We start from the raw sequence: 24,150 nt of genomic DNA, 5'->3' as shown, positions 1-24,150 counted from the left end.
TAGATATTTTGGAGTGAGTGGAAATTAGCTCTGGGAATTAAGATGAAGCTAATCAAGCAGCTATTGTATTTGGTTGGTGCATTGCTCTGGTCTGGTTTTGTTTTCTTGGTATTTAGTTGGTTAAAAGGTCAAATTGTTGCTTATTTCATTGATCTGGCTTATAATAAGGCAAAAGTTAAGCTTTCAAACATGTTCTGGAGCTGGGGTGATTTTATTCTTGGTTATGCTGGTTTTAATATCTCTGAAAATATTACCAAGGACATTACAGGAGCTCTGGTCAATAATGTGACAATCAATGGAAATTCTGCTTTAAATATGGCTCTAATGAGAGTTATTCAGCCTAAGACAGGAATTCCAACTGTTTGCCTAGGCACATGCTCGTGTAAAACTGTTTTTCTTCTCTCAGTTTTTAATATTTGCCTCATGATTTTAATATTCATATTAATTTTGGCATTATTGGTGAAAAATTCAAAACCAGCTTCTGTAAGAGCTAGGAAAAATTCTGTGTCTCAGAAGCAGTCTCTTTCACAGCAAAACAAGGGAACACAGTTATCGGCTTCCCCCTTGCCAGCCTCTGCCCCTCCTTCTCCAAGTGCTGGGAACACAGCCAGTGTTCCTGCCACTAACGTAAACAATGATAACGGGCAGAGTTCGGCAGGAGCCCTAGGAGGACAGGCAGGTACCCAAAATCAGAATGTTCCTAGCAAAAATGAAAACAAGTCAGGGTTGGCAGGCATCCCAGGAGGACAGGCAAACAATCCCACTAATGCTGGTAACACTAGCCCAGTCAGTCCAAATCCTAATGACACCAGCTCAGCCAATTCAAACCCCCAGCCAGCAGACCAGAACCAAAATCCTCCTGTTAAAAGCAAGGCAGATCTGAACTCACAGGCTCCAAATCAGACCTCCAATAATTCAAATGCTCCAGGTCAGACCCCTAAGGATTCAAACCCTCCAAGTCAGACCCCTAATGATTCAAATCCTCCAGCAGACACATCCAAGTCTGTTGCTGCTCAGGCCTTTCTGGCACCTGCTAAGGCAAAAGCTAAGACAAAGAGTGGTTCGCAGGAGGATGTAAGAGATGGGACCTCTGGTGATCAGCAGCAAGAAGAGGAAGAGGAGGCAGTTAGTCTGCGAGACCTTGTAGATGTGCTGAGACAACAATACTCAAGTGAGAGGAGCGCTGTGAGGTTAGCTGCCAAGAGAGAGGATGGTTCCCATGAGTTTAGGAATGCTATGAGGAAGATTGTGTTAGGCCAGGCACCACCAGATCAACAGGAAGAAGAGGAGGAAGATGACATCCAAGGCTCCAAGGATCCACTCAGAGAGGTCAGGGAAGTTAGGAAGGAATACACAAGGGAATCAGGTGAGCCAATCCTAAGCTGGCTAGTGAGATGCCGTGGCATTGGTGCTAATGCCCTGCAGGTAGGAGACAAGTCTGCCAAGCAGCTGGGACCACTCACTAAGGAGAGTGGAGTGGACAAACACCTAGCAAGTCCTCTTGGTAGGGTTAGCTTGTGGACACGCCTTCTGTTGGCTGTGGCTATGAGATATCCTTCCCGAGATGATTTGCCATGGGCTGCCAAGAAGTGGAACACCGTTGAGCAGGGAATTAAGCTTCTGAAGGAGTTTGCTGTGAAGGAAGTGCTTTATGGAGATCATGGTACTCATGAGCCTGACGATATTCCTTTGGGAACAGGTCTCATGAAGAAGCTGATTAAGCTTGCTCCTTCATCCTATGCTAACATCTTGGCCAGTAAATTTCTAGCAAGGAGTGATAATGGAAGATCTTTCACTGTTGGTGAATTCACTGATCAGCTCAGGCAGATTGAGGACAGCTTGTCACATTCTGGTATAATCTGTGCCATAAAGACTATGACTACAGAGATTAAGAATACCATGAAAGAACTGAAGGAGGACCTTACAACCTCAATTTCCAATCTGGCAAAGGATACCATTCCTGCATCATCTGAATGGGTGCATGTTTCTGCAGTCAGGAACAGACGCCCACCTCCTGCAAGGCAATTCCAGCCTAGGAGGAGACAAATTCCACCCAGACAGCAGCAATCACGTGCGTCACTGTGGATACTTCTGCGTGACACATACGGGGAGAACATGAACAAATGGGATGGTAAACCTACTTCAGCTCTTTCAAAGAGAGTCAGGGATCTGCAGAGTGGCAGAAACAGAGGCAGCAATGCCCGAAAAGTAGCTGTCACTTCTTCAGCTCCCGAGAGCAACTGCAATTGTTCCAACAGTTGCAGTTCCTCTCGCAACAACACCAATCACTGTGTACACCCTACATGCCATGTTCAGCATTAGGGGTGCCCTGCCTCCAGCCAGGAGGAGGAAAGGGATAGTGGAGAGAACCGAATCTATTGGAATGTATTCATTAGGTGGCCTGGCAGTTCAAGAGTTCGGAAATACAGGGCTTTAGTTGACACAGGTGCTCAGTGTACTTTATTGCCATCTAATTGCAAAGGGACAGAGTCCATTTCTATCTTTGGAATCACTGGTGGATCTCAAGAGTTAACTAAGTTACAGGCTGAGATCAGTTTAACTGGTAAAGAGTGGAAGACACATACTATTGTAACTGGTCCTGATGCGCCTTGCATTCTGGGAATTGACTTTTTGAGACAAGGTTGTTTCAAAGATCCTAAGGGTCACAAATGGGCTTTTGGAATAGCATCTGTAGAGATTGAGGATGATAAATTGAAATTGTCTGTTAGACCTGAACTTTCTGATGAATCTGCAGTTGTGGGACATCATGACATAGAGGACCTGGAAGTGCCAATTGCAACTCAAACTGTTCATCATAGGCAGTACAGAACTAACCGTGACTCTTTGTTGCCCATTCATCAGCTGATTCGTCAATTGGAGAGTCAGGCTGTCATCGAGAAAGCTCATTCACCTTTCAACAGTCCCATCTGGCCTGTGCGTAAACCTACGGGCGACTGGAGACTGACAGTTGACTTTCGTGCCCTCAACGAGGTGACGCCACCCATGAGTGCAGCTGTGCCGGACATGCTGGAACTCCAGTACGAGCTGGAATCAAAGGAGGCTAAATGGTATGCAACCATAGACATTGCTAATGCTTTCTTCTCTATTCCCATAGCAAAGGAGTGCAGGCCTCAGTTTGCATTCACCTGGAGAGGAATCCAGTACCAGTTCAACCGTTTGCCTCAGGGGTGGAAACACAGCTCAACCATCTGTCACTCAGTCATTCACAATGCACTGGAGAAAGGTAAAGCTCCAGAGCACATCCAGTACATCGACGACATCATTGTGTGGGGCCAAACTGCTGAGGAAGTCTTCGAGAAAGGTAACAAAATCATTGACATTCTGCTGCAAGCAGGTTTTGCCATTAAGAGAGACAAGGTCAAAGGACCTGCCAGAGAAATTCAGTTTCTGGGAGTGCGGTGGCAGGATGGTCGCCGTTACATTCCTCAGGATGTGATCAACAAAGTCTCTACCATGGCTGTTCCCACCAGTAAGAAGGACACACTTTCTTTTCTTGGTGTGGTGGGATTTTGGAGACTACATATTCCTGGTTTCAGTCAGATTGTCAAACCTCTGCATGATGTGACTCGTAAGAGAAACAATTTCGAGTGGGGACCTGAACAACAAGCAGCCTTTGATCAAATTAAGCGAGAAGTAGTCCATGCAGTGGGTTTGGGACCTGTGAGATCTGGTCCGGACATTAAAAACATTCTGTACACGGCTGCCAGTGACAATGGTCCAACTTGGAGTCTTTGGCAGAGAGCTCCAAATGAGACACGTGGTCGTCCACTTGGTTTCTGGGGACGTTGTTACAGAGGTTCAGAGACAAATTACACTGCAACTGAGAAAGAGATTCTAGCAGCCTATGAGGGAGTGAAAGCAGCTTCTGAAGTGATTGGAACTGAGTCACAATTGCTTTTAGCTCCTAGACTGCCAGTTCTTAACTGGATGTTCAAAGGCAAAGGTTCATCACCGCATCATGCCACAGATGCAACCTGGTCTAAATGGATGGCTTTGATAACCCAACGAGCACGAATGGGTAATCTTGATCGACCTGGTCTGGTGGAGGTGATCACCAACTGGCCGGAAGGCACAGACTGTTCCAAACCTCCGGAGGAGAAAGTAACTCGTGCTGAGGAAGCTCCTCCCTATGGTGATCTCTCTGATCAGGAAAAGAACTATGCTTTGTTCACAGATGGTTCCTGTCGTCTTGTTGGGAACAAGCGAATATGGAAGTCTGCAGTTTGGAGTCCAACCAGGAGAGTTACCGAAACGAAAGATGGCGAAGGAGAATCCAGTCAGTTCGCTGAGGTAAAAGCTGTTCAACTTGCTCTTGATGTGGCTGAACGTGAGAATTGGCCTATCCTTTACCTCTACACCGACTCGTGGATGGTAGCCAATGCTCTATGGGGTTGGCTAAAGGACTGGAAGAAGAATGGTTGGCAGAGGAAAGGAAAGCCTATTTGGTGTGCTGATCTATGGCAGGACATTGATGCACGGCTGGAGAAAACTCCAGTGAAGGTGCGGCACGTAGATGCACACATGCCTAAGAGCAGAGCAACTGAGGAACATCAACATAACCAGCAGGCAGACCAAGCTGCTAAGATTGATCAAGTTGATACCAACTCTGAACTTGACATTGACCTTGATTGGAAACACCGAGGTGAGCTGTTCTTAGCTCGGTGGGCCCATGACTCATCTGGACATCAAGGCAGAGATGGAACATACCGATGGGCTCGCGATAGGTCAATTGACTTGTCCATGGACGCTATCACCCAAGTCATCTATGACTGCGACATTTGTGCTGCTATTAAGCAGGCTAAGCGAATCAAGCCCTTATGGTATGGTGAGAGATGGTCAAAGTACAAGTATGGTGAAGCCTGGCAGATTGACTACATCACTTTACCTCGATCTCGTTCTGGCAAGCAGTATGTGCTAACGATGGTAGAAGCCAGCACTGGATGGTTGGAAACCTATCCAGTTCCACATGCTACTGCACGTAACACCATTGTTGGTTTGGAGAGACAGATCTTGTGGAGACATGGAACTCCAGAGAGAATTGAGTCAGACAATGGTACTCATTTCAAGAACAATCTTGTGAAAAACTGGGCCAAAGAGCATGGTATTGAATGGATCTATCACATACCCTACTATGCACCAGCTTCAGGGAAGATTGAACGCTACAATGGTTTGCTGAAAACCACCCTAAAAGCCATGGGGGGTGGAACTCTAAAAAACTGGGACAAACATTTAGCAGAAGCTACCTGGTTGGTAAATAGTAGAGGTTCAGTAAACAGAGCAGGACCTGCACAATCAGATTTGGTCCAAACAGTAGACGGTGATAAAGTTCCTGTTGTACGTGAGAAGAATCTGTTAGGGAAAACTGTTTGGGTATTTTCTCCTTCGGGCGAAGGGAAACCTGTCCGAGGGGTGGTTTCTGCTGAAGGTCCTGGTCATACATACTGGGTAATGCAGGAGAATGGTGAAATCCAGTGTATTCCACAGAGAAATTTAACTTTAGCTGAGAGAGTTTAAATTCAAGCTGTTAGGAGTTTTCTGTTCTAGGTAACATCGGCGCCCAACACTGAGAGAATCTACAATAGAATCTACAGTACGTGAGCACGAACCCAACGTCACCTGGGAGTCCCTGTTCTGAGCTTTTGAATCACCTACATCTGATTGAAGTGTGAACTGAACTTGTATATATTGGTTTAGTGTAAATATTGGTTTAGATTAGATTGGATAATTCTCAGCGATACTCTGAGCGAAGTAGACAAGGGGTGGATTGTGCTAGTTTGAAGCAAGCTGGAATGTTTTGGTAAAAGAACTAGATAACGGGCAGTGAAATGAAAAACAATTGTGTCTACTTCTCTCACAGTCACGCTGAGAACTCTGGGAAGAAGAAGAAAACATTCTCCATTTTGTCTCTCACTCTTGCTTTTGCCTTAGACCTGGTCACATCTCATTAACCCTGCTCCTACTAACCTTGCTCCCTAACCTCTTGGCTGCACCTCTTTTCTTCCTGAGGACTGGGGTAAGGTTGAGAGGGACGGGGGGAGGTGTTGGGGTGGTTTGAGAGCCCCTCCTGGGGACCTTGGTTTCTGGGAGGGGAGTTGTGCTTTTATATTGTTTATCCTTTGTATATTTCTGTATATAATTGTATATAACTGTATATATTGTAAATAGCTGCTTGTAAATTCTGCTAGCTGTAAATAAATTGCTTCATCTATATTCCCAGGGTCCGTCTGAGTTAGCTGGGGCAAATTCAAAAGTGTGGGAGGGGCGGGGTAACCCCCAAACCATCACAGAGGTCTTTTCCAACCTAGTTAATTCTGTGATTCTGTGACATACAACTCTGACCTTCTTTATATCCCTTCACACTTCAAACATCATTTGCTTCTACTTTTAGGGTACTTTTCACAGCCCACAGAGTACAAAATGATCTGAGTATTCAGCATTACAAATTCTTAAGAACTAGTTGGGCATTCTCAGGAATTATTTCCCTGGGTGACAAGTCCAAGTTTAAGCTTTACAATTTAAAATGATGAGCTAAATATTTCCATTATTCTCTTTAACTCTTTTTTCCCCAAGCCTCAGTCAAACTAGTCACTAAATGAGATTTTTAGCTTCAGTGGAGCTGAAGGAGGACTTGGATCCACTGCTGCTAACCATCATTTCTTTGCAGTAGCAACATGCTCTTGCCTTCATTTTGGCACATGGACTAGCAGAATATAAATTAGAATGAATAAACTCCATGCAAATTTTTCATGTAAATTTTGTAGCTTATGAAACACATCTAAAACTCAGTACATCTTGGTATCAATAATCCACATGAGCTTGAGAATTTAGGAGGCTGCTTTGGCCCTGGAAGTAGCCTGTTCACAAAAACTGCATACAGTCTTAGAGCTCCCAACAGTTTCTGGCACAGGTTCTGTGCCAGTGGAAGTTGAAAGTGATGTTCTCTAAATTTGGCTGTACTCAGAACTTACATCTCACTAAGTCAAGAATTTTATACAAAGAGTTGAGTTGTTCAAAAGCCACTTATTTTTTCCTTCACAGAACCACATGCACGTGAACACCCAGGCTGCAAAGCCCCTCAGGATCACCAAGGCCAACCTATACCCCTACTCTACGAGATTAACCTGAAACCATATCCCTAAGCACCACATCCAAATGACCTTTAAACACTCCCTCTACACTTGAAAACTTAAACAAGTTCACCTCAAAAGGATTTAGCTGAGCACAGTTTTTAAAGTTGATTTGTTTACAATGGGAGGTTAGGAGTGGAATTTATCTCCAAACGCTACTGGCACTTTCAAAGCACAAAAGCTTAAATACTTAAATCTCTGCTATGCCACTTTAAGTGTTTTCCTACCTAAGATTAAAACAAATCCTAAACGTTAAGATTCTGCTATACCCTAAAGTTGATCTGAAGCAATTTTGCTGTCCCAGAGCCTGTAAGAGAAATGAAATTTATAAAAAGTAAGTGCACTCCCCAAGCAACAACTGTCTCCTATTTCAGTCATGGACATCACAGATAAATCCAATTTAAAATGATAGAATTACAGGAAAGATGAAGCCAAACCTCTTTGTCCAAGCAGAGATAATTTCAAAGTCAGTCTAGGCTGTCCAGAGCTTTGCCTTGCTGAGTTCTGAGAACCTCCAAGCATGGAGATTCCTTGACCTTCATAGGCAACCTTTTCTGCTGCTTAAACACTCCTGTTTTGAGTGATTTCATCCTTGCATTCAGGAGCTGGTGATGATTGCCTCTTGTCCTTTCACTCTGTATTTCCTGAGTTCTCCTTTTGTTTAGGGAAGACTGCTGGGAGGTTTCACACTACTTTTGCAAGAACAACTCAGTTGACTCCTCTCCTCGTCATGCTCTGCGTGCTCCAGCATCCCAGCCCTGTCAGTGATTCTCCTCTGGACCCCCTCAAGTTTGCCAATCTGTCTGGAACTGAGGGTCCAAGACAGTACTATGGTGCTGGCCTTGTGGCAGCTGAGCAACAGGGAGTGGGCAGCTCTGCGACTGCAGTGAACAGCACACCACACTACCCTTCCAGCTTCCACTCCTTTGGCTCAGTGAGACCCTTGTGCTGGTTTCAGTCTAATTGGAATATTTTACTGAGAGAAATTAAATCCTTGGCTGTGAGGAAGAAAAATAGCAGTGACCTCTATCACTCATTCTTCTGCTGAGAGACACAAGTAGTCAAAACATAGATAAGGTGCTCACTTCTCTCACACTTCTCAGTTCTTCTGTGTCAGTCTGGCTGCATCTTGGTTTGGCTCCTTTTGCATGAGAACCTATGTAACCTGATCTAACTCTTTTCCTCTAACCTCCTTGTTGTCCTTTTGACATCTCACCTCAGACCTCTGCAGATTCATCACGTGAGCTGTACGGAGATTGATCTGATTATTTGTGATGGGAGGCAAAGAAGAGAAGGAGGGAGGATGTTTGGTTCAGGAGCTTTCTGGGCAGTCTAACTGCTTCAGGAGGGATTTTGTGCTTCTGTGTTACTTTTAACTTGCATATATCTGTATATATCTGTGTCAATTGTCCATATATTTTGCTTGTAAATTGTGCTAGCTGTAAATATAGCTTCCTTAACTTCCAGCTGACTGAGTCTAGTCTGGGTGAATTCCTAACTGTGGAGGGGGGGCAGGTAATTCCCAAACTGCTACAGCCCTCAATAAGTAGTTCTGCCAGAAAGCTTATGAAATCTCCCGATGTCTCTTATAGGTACACTTTTCCCAACTACTCAAATTCTGGTGTCTTGATGTGGCAAAGGTAAATCTCAATGCAATATTCAAAATATATATCATAGAATGCCAGGCTGAAAGTGACCTCAAGGATCATCTGGTCCAACTTTTCCTGGCAAAAGCATGGCCCATATATTTGGCTGAAGTTAAAGATGAGAACAATGATTTCCAGGATGGAATGTGTCACTTACTGACTTGTGGTCAATCATTTATTTGACTGAAAAATGTTTTTGGCTGATTAGTACTGCTCTTACAGGGCTCTGCTTTATTGTCTTTGCTCAACATTATGGTAACTTCTTCCTCTCCTACTCATTTTTTCTAACACCCTATTCAGTTTTCCTAACCAGTTTAGGTCCTGTACTTTGAGGAGAGCTGGGATTGCTTAGTTATCTTATAAGGTCCAATGCAAGTCTATCGAAATTAGTGGGTTGTCATGTTTGGAACATTGATTGCCTCTATTAGCCTATCTGATCCTCTGAGACTGCACTGGGATTCAGGAAACTAAAAAAGGACAAATCATGAGAAAAATATATTGTTGAGCCAGTAAGGCTTGGCCCTGTCCTCACTGATATTGATTGCAGGCTCACAGGATGTCAGGGGTTGGAAGGGACCTAAAGAGATGATCAAGTCTACCCCCCAGAGAGCAGAACAATACAATCTAGCTCAGGCTGCAACAATAAAATCCTGGCATCATTCCTATAGGTTAAGTATTAACTTTGGCTTAATTTTATCACCCACTGTGTGATCCAAGATGAAGCTCTCCTTCAGAAATGTGTGGAAGGAAATAACCAGGTCATGCGCTTATGAAGGGGCTACAGATTAGCAGCTGAATGGAGAGAAACCAGAAAGCACAGGCTCTGTGTCAATTAAAGAGAGGAATTTTTGCACCTGCCCCACGACCCTGCAGCATCACATAGACTGTATGCCTGTCAGTATCACCAGGCCACCCTCCCTGATGCAGGCACAGCTTCCTATTTGTCCAGCTTGTATTTGCAAACTCCTATATATTTGGGGGTCCCTTTGCAGTCCTGCCACTAAGTGTGTGAGTTTTGGCAAATGGTGTCAGTCACTTGTACCTGAAGGCAGTTTCTAGTTAAATTCCAGGTTCTGTATGTTTTCTTGCAAAAGCTGCAGGAAAATGTTTGTTTATGAAGCAAAAAAAAAAAATAAAATCAAACCCAAACAAAAAAAACAAGACAAAAAGCTGCTGACAAAAATTCCCAAGGTCAGTGGAATTTAGCATTAGGTGAGCATGTACACACCCAAAAATCAATCCCCAAAATTGAGTGGATACAAGAGTTTTCCACTTGGCCTTCCGTGGCTTGAATTTTTCTGTTTTAGGAATTTTCCATTTTAAGACCTGCATGCCATTTTCTCCTAGATAAATACACAGTAACATTTTAAGCACTTCATATGCTACCAGAACTGAAAACTGAACCGAGCTAACAAAATAATTTCAGACTTCTTGCAGAAATCAGCTCTGGAGGGCAGTGGTCTTTTGCAAGAAATTTAACTACAAGTTCAAACAGAAAAGTGACCTTTGCCTGTTTCTACAAGCATGTCACTCCAGGGGATTTGGCAGTGAGCTTTTCACTGGGAGGAGTCCTTTGGCATGGGTTCTGGTTTATGAAAGAGCAGGAAAAAGTAGAAGTTGGTTTTCTTAAATAATTCCCTACAAGGACCACATGCAAGGTGTTTTGCAAGAGCTAGCTGCAAATAAATGTTTACCTCTGTGGAGAACTGTCAGATGCCAAACTATCAGAGGCACTCTTCACAGGGAATGTCTCTGTGCCGTGCATCCCATCTGCCTCAGCCGAGTCCACATAGCCATTGACCAGTTTGATGTCTCTCAACTTCACACTGTCATTCTGTGACTCCAAAGACACAATGTCAGATGGGGAACTCACAACACCTGAGTCTTCTGTGGTCTCCTCAGATGCAAAACAGCTGCTTTCTGAAGCTGTTTCTTCCACCTCTGATAGCTCCAGAACCGTGTCATCCACTACATAAACATTATCTTGTGAAGGAAGCAGGCTCTCTAAATGAAACATAACAAGGAATGTTAGCTGGAAATCATGAGTACATAAAAAAACACAGAAAACTATTCTTTTGTAATTGGAAAAAAAAACACACAAGTTCAAATATGACATATTAGAAGCAGTAGGATGGACTTCAATAAAGTACATCAAATATATTGCAAGTAGTAAGCTGGAATTCTACCAAACATGAGCCAGCAGTGTGCCCAGGTGGCCATGAGGCTGGATGGGGCACTTAGTGCCATGTTTTACTTCATTAGAAGGGTTAGATGATAGACTGGACTTAATGACCCTAGAGGTCTTTTCCAACCTGGTTAATTCTGTGACTGTGGAAATACATCAAATATATTAGAAGTAGTAAGATGGAATTCAATAGCTTTATATAGGATAAAGACGGTTCAAAAAGTGACAAAAGTTTTGTCCTTTGTCTTAGAAAGGTATCTTGGCATGCCTGTCCTGCAGAGTTTGTGTTTTGTAACTTTCAGAGCAAATCAGTTTCCATACTTCCATGAAGAAATGACTTTCCAGAGACAGTTTCTTGGGGAAATAAATCAAAGTTTAAATTATGTGGTGAAAGAAATTGCTCCTGTTACTGCTTCCGACAACACAATCTCATTGTTCACAGAAACACAGGATCACAGACACATCCAGGATGGCAAAGCCCCTCAGGATCACTAAGTCCAACCTAGAGCCCTACTCTACAAGATTCACCTTAAACCATAGCCCTAAGCACCACATCCAAATCACTCTTAAAGACATCCAGGGTGGGTGATTCCACCACCTCCCTGGGCAGCTCATTCCAGTCCCTGACCACTCTCCTCGTGAAAAACTTTTTCCTAATGTCCAATCTAAACCTCCTCAGCCTCAGCTTGAGGCCATCCCCCCTTGTTCTGTCTCCAGTTACCTGTGAGAAGAGACCAGCAGCCTCTTCACAATGCCCTTCAGGTAGTTGTAGACAGCAATGAAGTTTCCTCTCAGCCTTATCTTTTTAAACTAACTATCCCCAGCTCCCTCAGTTGCTCCTTTGTAAGATTTCTTCTCCAGGCCCTTCCCCAGCTTCGTTGCCCTCCTCTGGACCTGCTCCAGCACCTCCACGTCTCTTTTGTATTGTGGTGCCCAAAACCAAACACAACACTTGACCGAGAGGACAATCAACTCCCTGCTCCTGCTGTACACAGCATTTTTAACACAAGCCAGGCTGCCACTGGCCTCCTTGGCTGCCTGGGCACACTGCTGGCACACATTCAGCTGCCTGGGTACAGTGCTGGCTCAAATTCAGCTCCTGTCTATTACAACCCCCAGATCCCTTCCTGCCAGGCAGCTCTCCAGCCACCCCGACCGAAGGCTGCAGTGTTGCTTGGGGTTTACTCCTCTTCCATGCTACCACACAGATAGTGGTGTTTTCAACAAGGAGTCCATTCATTCTCCAGTTTACAGCATTTCCCAGTCAGGACACGGAACTGGCAAACCAGATGTACTGCTGGCCCGCTGGGTGCCACGTACCAACACTGAGTTTTCTATATGTTAAGTACGAGACTAACAATCGTCTCTCCTTTCAAAGCATAGAAAATCCACTAGTATGTGTACCAAAAAGCACACATTGCCATGCTTAAAGCAGCACTTTTCCCTACCTTTAGTCATTTGAAAAGGAGATCAAGGTATGCGCCTTACTAAAAGTTGCAAATTAGACGCAGCCATATTTTTGATACTCTGTTTTAGTTCGGTTCCCATGAGCTACTTGGGGCTTCATTTGTTTATAGTATTTTTGGTGAAAAAGGCAGGTTTTTGTATTTCCCTTACGCAATGTACAACTCTAGACATCCTGCAATTATGCCACTGGTCAGGAACTCCCAACACAGTCAATATGTCACTGACTGAAATCGCTGAGCAGCTGAGACAGAATCGAGCCCAAACATGCTTCTTTTGACCATCAGGAATCAGTAAAGACTAGTCTAAATAACTAATTTGGAATTATAAGTGTGCTGCATTCTATTCTTCACCCTGAGTAGGAAGGAGGAAGACTAAACATCAGTTTATGGTCTGATCCTGCAGACACTTGGGGCAGATGTCAATTATATGAGAAGTCTTGGATCTACAAGCACAACTAAGATTAAATATCTATTTCAGTGGGTTTTAGGGTCAGAATACACAACTTCATGAAGCATACAGCTCAATAAAAATGACCGAGAGAGAAATACTTCTGTGGTATGTCATATACACAAAACCCATTTGCTTTAAGTCAGGGAACTGAAAGCAATTTTGCAAAAAGAAGTCATATAAATTATTTTCTAAGGATGTAGCTTCACAGTGAAGCTTTGAGTAAAACTAAAACAAAAATCCAACCAACATTCTCCTTTTCGAAGTTACAAGATGACAGTAAGCAGTGACATTAATTTCTGACAGCAGGAGCAATAAAATTCAGGGGGTTACAAATCATGATGAAAGTTGAAAGTGCTGTTAAGCATCAATTTTAATGAAGGAAGCTGATCCGAAGACTGTGTCATGACTTTGGAAGCAACTAATTTCTTTTGCCTTGTTTTCTGTACCATTAGCTCTATGTTCCAGGTTAATCCAAGAGATTGTTCCACCTAAAAATGACAATTATGAGAACTAAGTATGTGCCACTGTATGGATTAGAGTATGCTCATGACAGAAATTCAGTTTGAAAAACACCAGCATCAAGGAGTGTCTTGGTTCTAATTTGAATTCCCAAAGACTCAAATATATTTGATAGAACCAATAGCATTTCTTTTAGAGTGCCCATCCCTCCTCCCCCTTCTTTCCCAAAAGAAAGGAATTAGATGTAGAGAGAGGAATGGTAAGCACATCCAAGTAAATAATCTCACTTTGATTTGGAAGTTAAAAAGAAGAAAAGTTTAACAATAAATTAAAAAGGTATTTGAGATGGGGGAAGTTACAAAGGTATGGGGAAGGGAAAAACAAATACAAAACGTGTAAATGCAACCAGATTTTGATGGTAATGGGTTTGTCTGCCTCGTGGGTGATGGCCATGTGGTAAAACAAAGAGGCACTGGATGGTGATGCTGGGAAGCAGGGAGCACAGTGAGAACAGGAAGTCCCCTCTGCTTTTTTAGACTGTTAGATAGGAAGGGGGAGTGAGCTAACCATGAATCACCTGGTGGTGTTCAGACCCACCCCTGGGGAGGCGTCAAAACCACCTAGGATCAGGTTCAAGGTCACTCCCCCTGGAGGGTTGACCCTATACAAGGAGAAGTAGGAATAATTTGATATTAAATACTGAATAATAAGCCCCAATAAACAGTTGGCAAACTGGTAAGAGTATATGGCCTGGTTGGCTTTCAAACAAAGAAAAAAATCCCACCACCAAAGTACTAGTGAAAGCAACAATATGTTAAAACTACAACAAAGTAGGATAGCAAAGAAATCAATTGAGAAGGTAGAAGCTGAAGAGTAGAAGTACCTGGAAACACTTGGAAGTAATATGCAATGCAGTATATCTTGATGCAAAAAGACCTCTGTATATAGGCAGGCCACATCCGTTGTGACCGGGATGCCAGAAACAATCTCCACCTTACAGCTGACACAGCACAGTGTAATAAAGTTTCAGTTCCTGACGTGAGGATGGCAGGCTTTTCTTAACTGCCCCTCTCATTTCTCACCTTCTTCTTGCCTGCATCTTTCTGCTCAGGGATTTAGATCCTTTTGTTAGCACAGCCCTGCCTGCCTGCTGTACTAACAACTCTAGTCTCTCCTGCACGTAATTCAGCAAACTGACCTCCAGCAGGGTCTCCAGCTCTCACCTCATTCTTCCCACATATTGACAAACAACATGAAAAACAATTCTCCTCATAGTAGGGTCCACCTACAAATCTATCTAGGTGGCACCCAACAGGCCAGCAGTATATCTGGTTTGCCAGTTCTGTGCCCTGACTGGGAAATGTTACATTTGGATCTTGGCAGTTGAATATCCAGTACAGTGTAAGAATCTCCTCAATCAACAGCAGTTTTATTCTGAAGCACAAAACTAAGGAAAGATGCCTTTCAATTCAACAATTAAACTCTTCTGCTCAAGCTGATTTGGTTGGGGACTAATTGGCTGAGACAGGAACTCCAAAAATGGGATTATTTTGTTATTTTCCTGAAAACCCTGCCCCCAAACGATATACAGAACTAGTTAAGGTTTATTCACGAGCTCTAATTCGGTCAGAAAAATCTTCAAAGGATGCTTATGGGTGAGTTCAATAATTTAGGAAAGCCAGAAGACAGAAAAGGCTACGCTGCAACACAGCTTTACCCACTTATAAATCAGGCCGTGCAGAGAACCTAGGGAACAGCAGGCTTCACTCCTGGAGGTGAGGAAGGAATTTAGCGATGATCCCTGATGAGCTTCTCTGTGGCAGCCTTTGAAACTGCAAGTTATATCCAACAGTGGATCCAAATGGCACAGTCAAAGTGTCTCAGACACAGCTTCCATGATGCAAAAGATCACAGGGTGGCACTGCTTCAGCAGCACAGAGGAAAGCCAAACTGCTTGCGTCTTGCCCAGCTCGGAGTGGTGAGCAGGAAGTCAGGACACGGTGAGATCCAAGAGAAGCCAAGTCTGGGTGCTGCTGGCTTACAGACTTGCTGAGCTTGCAGACTTGTGTGTAAGCAGCATGAACTGTGCAAGAGCAGCACCGCAAAGGACAGTGCGCAAACAGGAGCCATGCAGACGGGAACTGTCCAAAAGCGTGGACTCCTCCAAAGCAGCAACTCGCACGCTTCTTTCCTCACGCCCTTTATGGTTTTCCCAGACAAAGTGTCCACTTGCCAGGGATACTGGGCATCACGAACCCAGCCAACCACCAGCTGATTCCAGTGAAGGCATCCACACGAGTCAGTACACGTGTGGAAAGGGCACCTTTGCTGGTCCCCCTTCAAGACCACAAGGTGGGGTGTGGACAAGCAGTTTTTGTGTCACCTTTTTCCCCCATTCAAATCAACAGAGATGGAGGTGGGAAGGAAGAAAGGATTTGGAGTGTCCCAGAACACAAGCAAGTGCAGAATGTTCTCCTTTCATCAAGTCTATCAGTTTGTCAGAGTATTTCCCTGAAGAGGGACCTGGACAGGCTGGACATGCTGGACAGATGGGCACAGTCTAACACCAAGAGTTTTAACAAGGCCAAGTGCCAGGTTCTGCACTTTGGCCACAACAACCCCAAGCACTGCTACAGGCTGGGGACAGAGTGGCTGGGAAGCAGCCAGGCAGTGAGAGGTCTGGGAGCACTGGTCAACAGCAGCTGAACATGAACCAGCAGTGTGCCCAGGTGGCCAAGAAGGCCAATGGCACTCTGGCCTGGCTCAGGAGCAGTGTGGCCAGCAGGACAAGAGAGGTTCTTCTGCCCCTGTACTCAGCACTGCTCAGGCCACACCTTGAGTGCTGTGTCCAGTTCTGGGTCCCTCGAGTCAAGAGAGATGTTGAGGCGCTTGAATGCATCTGGAGAAGGGCAGCAAGGCTGGTGAGGGGCCTGGAGCACAGCCCTGTGAGGAGAGGCTGAGGGAGCTGGGGGTGTGCAGCCTGCAGAAGAGGAAGCTCAGGGCAGAGCTCATTGCTCTCTATAACTACCAGAAAGGAGGTTGTAGCCAGGTGGGGTTGGTGTCTTCTCTCAGGCACCCAGTGACAGAACAAGAGGACACAGCCTCAAGCTGTGCCAGGGTAGATTCAGGCTGGATGTTAGGAGGAAGTTCTTCACAGCAAGAGTGATTGGCATTGGAATGGGCTGCCTGGGGAGGTGGTGGAGTCCCCATCCCTGGAGGTGTATCAGAGGAAGCTGGATGAGGCACTTGGTGCCATTGTTAGTTAATTAGAAGGGTTAGATGATAGGTTGGACTCGATGATCTTGGAGGTCTTTTCCAAAGTGGTTAATTCTGTGACTCTGTGATTGAGTCATTTATTTTCACTGAAAAGATCCATTTGTTTCCAAACACTTATCACATGATACTGACAGTGGCATTTTGACTGCCATTACTACTCATCTGCACGTGAAAAGTACACACACAAAAGATGACTGCCCTGACTCTATGTCCTGTTAACAACCTTGTCTCAGATAAGAGCAGCACAAAAAAAGTTATTTTAAAGTCAAGCTATCTTCAGATAGATTGAGTAAGAATTTATTTCTCCCTCTACATGCCTAAGTCTCCCCTGGCGCAAACTGAAGGTCAGTATTGGGGGCAACGACGCGAGACATGCAAAAAGCATACCTTAGTTTTATCGAGTATACTTGACTCCAAGAGCCAGAAAATGTCTTCTAAAGCTTTCTCATTCTACACAGGGAATCAGGTAATATGCAGTAGTAGACATCACAGGATCATAGCATCACTGCATATCAGGGGTTGGAAGGGACCCAAGGAGACCATCAAGTCCAACCCCCCTGCCAGAGCAGGACAATGCTGTCTAACACAGAGCACACAGGAACACATCCAGACAGGCCTTGAAAGGCTCCACAGAAGGAGACTCCATGACATCTCTGGGCAGCTTGTGCCAGTGCTCTGGGACCCTTACAGCAAAAAAGGTCCCTCTTGTGTTGAGGCAGAACCTCCTGTGCTGCAACTTACAGCCATTGCTCCTTGTCCTATCCCAGGGAGCAGTGAGCAGAGCCTGTCCCCCCCCTTCTCCTGGCAGCCTTCAGATACTCATAAACACTTATCAAATCCCCCCTCAGTCTTCTCTTCATCAGATTAAAAAGTCCCAGGTCCCTCAGCCTCTCTTCATCAGCCATGCCCTCCTGTCCCCTCATCATCCTCGTAGCCCTCCCCTGGACCCACTCCACCAGATCCCTGTCCCTCTTACACTGGGGAGCCTAATAGTGAACACAGTATTCAAGATGAGGTCTCACAAGGGTAGAGCAGCGGGGGAGGAGAACCTCCCTTGATCTGCTGGACACACTCCTCCTAATACACCCCAGGTCCCTCTCCCCAGGGCTGCTCTCCAGCAGTCACCTCCCAGCCTGTACTGGTGCAGTTTGTTATTCCTCCCCAGGTGCAGGACTCTGCACTTGCCCTTGTTGAACCTCATCTGGCTCCTCTGTGCCCAGCTCTGCCTGCCCAGGTGTCTCTGGATGGCAGCACAGCCTTTGGCTGTCTCAGCCAAGCCTCTCAGCTTGGTGTTGTCAGCAAACTTGCTGAATAGACACTCTGTGCCCTCATCACTGTCACTGATGAAGAGGTTGAACAGGACTGGCCCCAGCACTGATCCCTGGGACACACCACTGGTCACAGGTCTGCAGCTGGACCTAGCACCATTGATCTGTGCTCTCTGAACTCTATCCTGCAACCGGTTCCTAACCCACCTCACTGTCCACTCTTCCATCCCACACTGCCTCAGCTTGCTCACTGAAGTGTCATGGGAGATGGTGTCAAAGGCCTTGCTGAGGTCAAGGTAGACTACATCCACTGCTCTCCCTGAATCTGCCATTCAGTTATGGCATCATAAAATGCTCTCAGGTTAGTCAAGCAGGACTGCCCCTTGGTAAATCCATGCTGACTGCTCCTGATCACCTTCTTCTCTTCCAAGTGCCTTGAGATGCCCTCCAACAGGAGCCACTCCATCATTTTTCCAGGAATGGAGGTGAGGCTGCCTGGTCTATAGCTCCCTGGAACCTCATTCTTGCCCTTTGTGAAGATTGCAGTGCCATTGGCTCTGCTCCAGCCCTCAGGCACCTCTCCTGTCTGCCATAGTTTGGCAAAGATGATGGAGAGTGGTAGAGTGATAATATCAGGCAGTTCTCTCAGCACCCTTGGGTGCAGCCCATCAGAGCCCATGGACTTGTTAATGTTTAATTTGTGTAACTGATCCCTAACCCAGTCTGCACTGACCAGTGGATGATTCTGCACTGTGATTTTCTCTGTCGTGGCACTACAGAGACCGTCATGATGCACGCAGACACGTCCAGGGTATGACGGAATATTATTCATCAAGTACTTCAGGACTGGACACACAAATAACATTTGCCACAGACAATATATCACTTAAATATTGCTGTACCTCAGCAGACTGTCTGCATTCCCAAATATGTAACAATGCCAAGATCTTTTTCTCAGTAACGTGTGACCCCATTCACTGGCTTTAGGTGGGGAGTGACATTGTGAAAGGAGTGTACAACTTGGATTGCAGTCTCCAAGTCATACTGAAATCTCAGTGGGACAGCTCACCTCCAGGTGCAGCTGGAGTGTCCCTCAATGCTCTGCAATGCTGCTTACCCATGTGCTGCTCCAGGCTGCAGACTGCACAAAGCCCAAATGAGTGCCACATCCAGGATCTCCCTTGCTTAGCAGCAGCAGCACTGTCGCTGGGCAATTAGGTCAATCACAAGTTACAAAGGCTTTATTGCAGGAGAGGGGGGAGTGGTGGGACAGGATAAAACAGGACTGGAGATGGTGGAACAGGACTGGGATGCCTCTTTGCAAGAATGTTGCCCAGGATTGTCAAGAAGGAAAATGGAGAACAGCTCATCAGAAAGGAATGTGAGCTTCTTGTATAACACAAAAGAGATCTTGTCTCTGTAATCTCAATAGGCTATAAGTAATTAGGAGAACACTGAACTCTGAGTTCATATGAGGAGTCACATCTGCATTCGCACAGTTTGATATCACATGCATGTGCACATTACTTACACAGAATGCTAATGATGGAGAGACAGATAAACCTCACTTACAAAAATTATTTGATCCAAAAGGTGAAGACTACCATGCATAAAATATTCACTTTGATTCCTACTATGAAAATAAGTTTCAGGGGCGGGAAGGGGATGAAACCAGGCTCTCCAGAGAGGAAGCTGAGGGTGGTAAGCTAGAGTCAGGGGTGAAATCAGCAGCCCAGCTGAAATGCACACAGTACATGCAACAAGCAAGGCAAGCTGGAAGCCTTGGTGCAGCAGGAAAGCTACAACATAATTACCATCACAGAAACATGGTGGAATGAATAGCTTGACTGGAGCTATGGATACAGAATGGATACAGGTTTTTCAGGAAAGACAGGAGAGGGAGAAGGGGTGGCCTGTGTGTTGGGGAAGCCCTTGATGCCATGGAGCTTGTGGCTCACGATGAGCGGGCTGAGTGCCCATGGGTAAAAATCAGAGGGCAGCCCAGTAAGACTGGCACGCTGTTTGGAGTCTGTTGCAGGCCATCCAAGCAGGAAGAGGAGGTGGATGTGTCATTCTATAAACAGCTGCAAGATGTTTCAAGACTGCCAGCCCTGTTCTTGTAGGTGACTTTAACCTGCCAGATACCTGCTGGGTACACAGCAGAGAGAAGGCAGTCTAGAAGGTTTTTAGAGAGTATAAAGGGTAGCTTCCTGAGACAGCTGCTGTGCAGCCTACCAGGGGTGAGGCTCTGCTCGACCTGCTGTCTACAAGAAGAAAAGGGCTGGTGGGAGATGTGGTGGTCGGAGACTGTCTGGGGTGCAGTGACCATGAAATAATAAAGTTTTCAATCTGCAGTGAAGCTGGGAGGGGCATCAACAGAACATCCACACTGGAGTGCCGGAGGGCAGATACAAAGAACTAACTTGGAGAGTACCTTGGGAAACAGCCCTTAAATACAAGGGGGTCCAGGAGGGTTGGACCTACCACAAGAAAGAAATATTGAAGTCACAATGTGCTGAAAGCAGAGCCATCAGGGACAATGACCAGCCTGGATATGTGAGGGACTTGAGAAGGGATTAAGGGAAAAAAGAGAGCAAATCAGCTTTGGGAAGAGGGGGAGATGACTAGGAAAAATTTAAGGGTGTTGCTAGGTTGAGTAGGAAGAAAATTATAGAGACAAAAGCCCAGTTAGAACTGGGCACTGCTCTGAAGGGTAACAAGAAGTGTTTCTATAAATACATTAATGGCAAGAAGAGAGGCAAAGATAACTTCCACTCTTCATTGGACAAGGATGGGAAGGTAGTGACTAGAGATGAGGAAAAGGCAGAGGTGCTTAACACCTTCTTTGCCTCAACTTTCAATAGTAAGACAAGTCGTCCTCAGGACAGCTGCCTCCTGAGCTGGCAGGTGGAGTCAGGGAGCAGAACAGCCCCCCTGTAATCCAGGAGGAAGCAGTTAAGGACCTGCTGAGCCTCTTGGATCCTCATAAGTCCATGGGACCAGATGGAATCCACCCTAGGGTGTTGAGAGAGCTGGCAGCTGAGCTGGCCAAGACACTGTCCATCATTTATCAACAGTCCTGGCTCACTGGAGAGGTCTCTGAAGACTGGAAGCTGCCAATGTGATCCCATCCACAAAAAGGATTGGAAGGAGGACCCAGAAAATTACAGACCTGTCAGCCTGACCTCAGTGCCAGGCAAGATGATGGAACAGATCATCCTGAATGCAATCACAGAGCACCTATAGCATGGCCAAGGGATCAGACCCAGCCAGCACAGATTTAGGAGGGGCAGGTCCTGCCTGAACAACTTGATCTCTTTTTATGCCCAGGTGACCTCCTGGTGGGTGTGGGGCATGCTGTGGATGTAGTCTACCTGGACTTCAGCAAGGCCTTTGACTCCTTCTGCCATAGCAAACTCTTGGCCAAGTTGGCAGCCCTTGGCTTGGACAGGGGCACTCTGTGCTGGGTCAAGAACTGGCTGGAGAGCTTGGCCCAAAGAGTGGTGACGAATGGAGCCACATCCCGTTGGCAGCTGGAAAGAGTGGTGTGCCCCAGGGATCAGTGCAGGGCCCAGTCCTGTTTAACATTGTCACTGATTATCTGGGTGAGGGGATTGAGTCCAGCATCAGTGATTTTGCAGATGACACCAAGTTGGGAGCAGGCATGGATCTGTTAGAGGTCAGAAGGGCTCTGCATGGGGAACTGGACAGGATGGATGGGTGGGCACAGCCCAACACCATGAGTTTTAACAAGGCCCAGTACCAGATTCTGCACTTTGGCCACAACAACCCCAAGCAGCGCTACAGGCTGGGGACAGAGTGGCGGAGAGCAGACAGGCAGAGAGGGACCTGGGGGTGCTGGCTGAGAGTAGCTGAACATGAGCCAGCAGTGTGCCCAGGTGGGCAGCAGAGCCAATGGCATCAGGAGCTGTGTGGCCAGCAGGACAAGGGAGGTTCTTCTGCCCCTGTACTCAGCACTGCTCAGGCCACACCTTGAGTGCTGTGTCCAGTTCTGGGTCCCTCGAGTCAAGAGAGATGTTGAGGTGCTGGAAGGTGTCCAGAGAAGGGCGATGAAGTTGGTGAGGGGCCTGGAGCACAGCCCTGTGAGGAGAGGCTGAGGGAGCTGGGGGTGTGCAGCCTGCAGAAGAGGAGGCTCAGGGCAGAGCTCATTGCTGTCTGCAGCTCCCGGAAGGGAGGTTGTAGCCAGGTGGGGTTGGTCTCTTCTCTCAGGCAACCAGCGACAGAACAAGAGGACACAGCCTCAAGCTGTGCCAAGGTAGATTCAGGCTGGATGTTAGGAGGAAGTTCTTCCTGGAGAGAGTGATTTGCATTAGAATGGGCTGCCCAGGGAGGTGGTGGAGTCCTCATTCCTGGAGGTGTTTCAGAGGAGGCTGGATGAGGCACTTGGTGCCATGGGTTAGTTAATTAGAAGGTGTTAGGTGATAGGTTTGACTTGATGATCCCAAAGGTCTTTTCCAAAGTGGTTAATTCTGTGATTCTGTGATCATCTCCACTGACTATGAATGAGATCAGAACCAAGCCTAAGTGCTTCAAAGACAGAGGTCCTACCCAGATTTACAAACTGGTGACCAAGTCCCCAAGCCATCATTCCCCCTGAATCCAATGTGCAGAGTCTGTTTCTCATGAGACTAATTCTTTGCAGAGTGCTTTGATCTTCTGGTTTTACAGGACTGCCAGATATTTGTTGTTACTTTGAATACAGGCAGAAACAGTATATCCCAAACCAAGTTAGAAGAGGTAACAGCTGATTTAGCTCCTGTGCGGTGAATAATCTGAACCTCACAATGGTTTGAGAGGTGCAGAGTTCCTTCAGCTCCTGTGTGTTCTGGCTAAGAGGTTGGCAAGTATTTTCCAATTACTTCCATCACTTGTTCCAGTGCCAAAAAAAATTCTTTTCATGAACTAAAATTGCTTTGCTGTACTTCAAACTGTCTATTACAATAGAGTTATAAAAAATATTACAAACTTTGTAATACAAAATAATATTAATTCCCAAATTGGAATGTAATTATTTCCCTGACTGCTTAAAACTTCTAGAAAGACAAAAAAGCCACTGCTGTAATTACTTGTACTGGCAGTATTGGTAGATTAGGCCAGTATTAAAAAGCCTACCTTTTTCATACACTTGGAAGAAGGATGGTGTGCTGGTTTGAAGCAGGCTAGAATGTTTCGGTAAGAAAAAGTAGATAATTGTCTGTGAAAGGAAAAACATTGGTGATGTCTGCTTCCCTCAGAGTCTCACTGAAGAAGAATGTAAACACTAGATAACACTTTCACCATTTTGTCTTCACTTTTGGGCTGGCTTCTGGACTCAGCTATAGCTCCCTAACCTCACTGCCACTCACCTTTGCTTCTTAACCTCTTGGCTGAACCTCCATTCTTTCTTAGGACTGGGGTAAGGTTGAGAGGGGCAGGGGGAAGGTGCAGGGGTGGTTGAGAGCCTCTCCTGGGGACTCAGGTTTCTGGGAGGGGAGTTGTATTTTTGTATTACCTTTTAACTTGTCTATTTCTGTCTATAACTGTATAGACTGTAAATATCTGGTTGTATATTGTGCCAGCTGTAAATAAATAGCTTCATTCATATTCCCAGAGTCCAGCTGAGTTAGCTGGGATACCTTCTAAAGTGTGGGGGGGCGGGGAACACCTAAACCACCACATATTTTATTTGGCTTCCCCAAGGTGGGGCAAATTCATGTGAGTGACTGTTAATTAACTCTGGGAATCAGAATGAAGCTAATAAAGCAGCTATTGTACTTGATGGGGGCTCTAATCTGGTCGGGGTTCTGTTTTTTGGCATTTAATTGGATAAAAGCCCAGATTGTTGCTTACTTTCTTAATGTAGCTTATACGAAGGCTAAAGCTAAAGTTACAAAAGTTTTCTGGTCCTGGGGGGATCTCATTCTTGGCTATGCTGGTTTTAATGTCACTGAAAATCTTACCAGTAATATTACAGGGGTATTTGCAAAAAATATTACAAGCAATCAAAATACTGCTTTAACTACAGCCCTCATGAGGGTAATTTACCCCTAAACTGAGATGCTGGACTCTTGCAAAGATTTTTACACAAAACAAACCATGGCAGGTCTGGTGTGTATTATCCTGGCTCTTATAGTTTTAATTTCATATTAATTCTGTCATTATGTGTGCAATATCTGTAAAAACTCGGAAGGTTTCTGTTTCAAAAGCAAACGGCTCAGTGTCTCAGAAGCAGTGTGCCAGTGGAAATCAAA

The 24,150-nt window shown here is 45.5% G+C and overlaps 1 protein-coding gene across 3 annotated transcripts in view; it reads right to left on the bottom strand.

Moving 5' to 3' along the window:
• The window catches only part of COBL (cordon-bleu WH2 repeat protein), a 237,006-nt gene that overhangs the window by 30,913 nt on the left and 181,943 nt on the right, over window positions 1-24,150 (bottom strand). For all 3 annotated transcript variants that reach the window (XM_064160737.1, XM_064160736.1, XM_064160739.1), the window contains exons 10-11: window positions 13,343-13,384; window positions 10,489-10,798 (exon numbers count right to left, since the gene is read on the bottom strand). In XM_064160737.1, the coding sequence (XP_064016807.1) occupies window positions 10,489-10,798; window positions 13,343-13,384 (352 nt within the window). The remainder of the gene's footprint in view (window positions 1-10,488; window positions 10,799-13,342; window positions 13,385-24,150) is intronic.

Source organism: Pogoniulus pusillus, chromosome 21 (genome assembly GCF_015220805.1).
Source record: "Pogoniulus pusillus isolate bPogPus1 chromosome 21, bPogPus1.pri, whole genome shotgun sequence".
In the NCBI taxonomy this organism is placed as follows: domain Eukaryota; kingdom Metazoa; phylum Chordata; class Aves; order Piciformes; family Lybiidae; genus Pogoniulus; species Pogoniulus pusillus.
The sequence above is the reverse complement of the archived record's forward strand: the minus strand, read 5'-3'. Positions and strand labels throughout refer to the sequence as shown.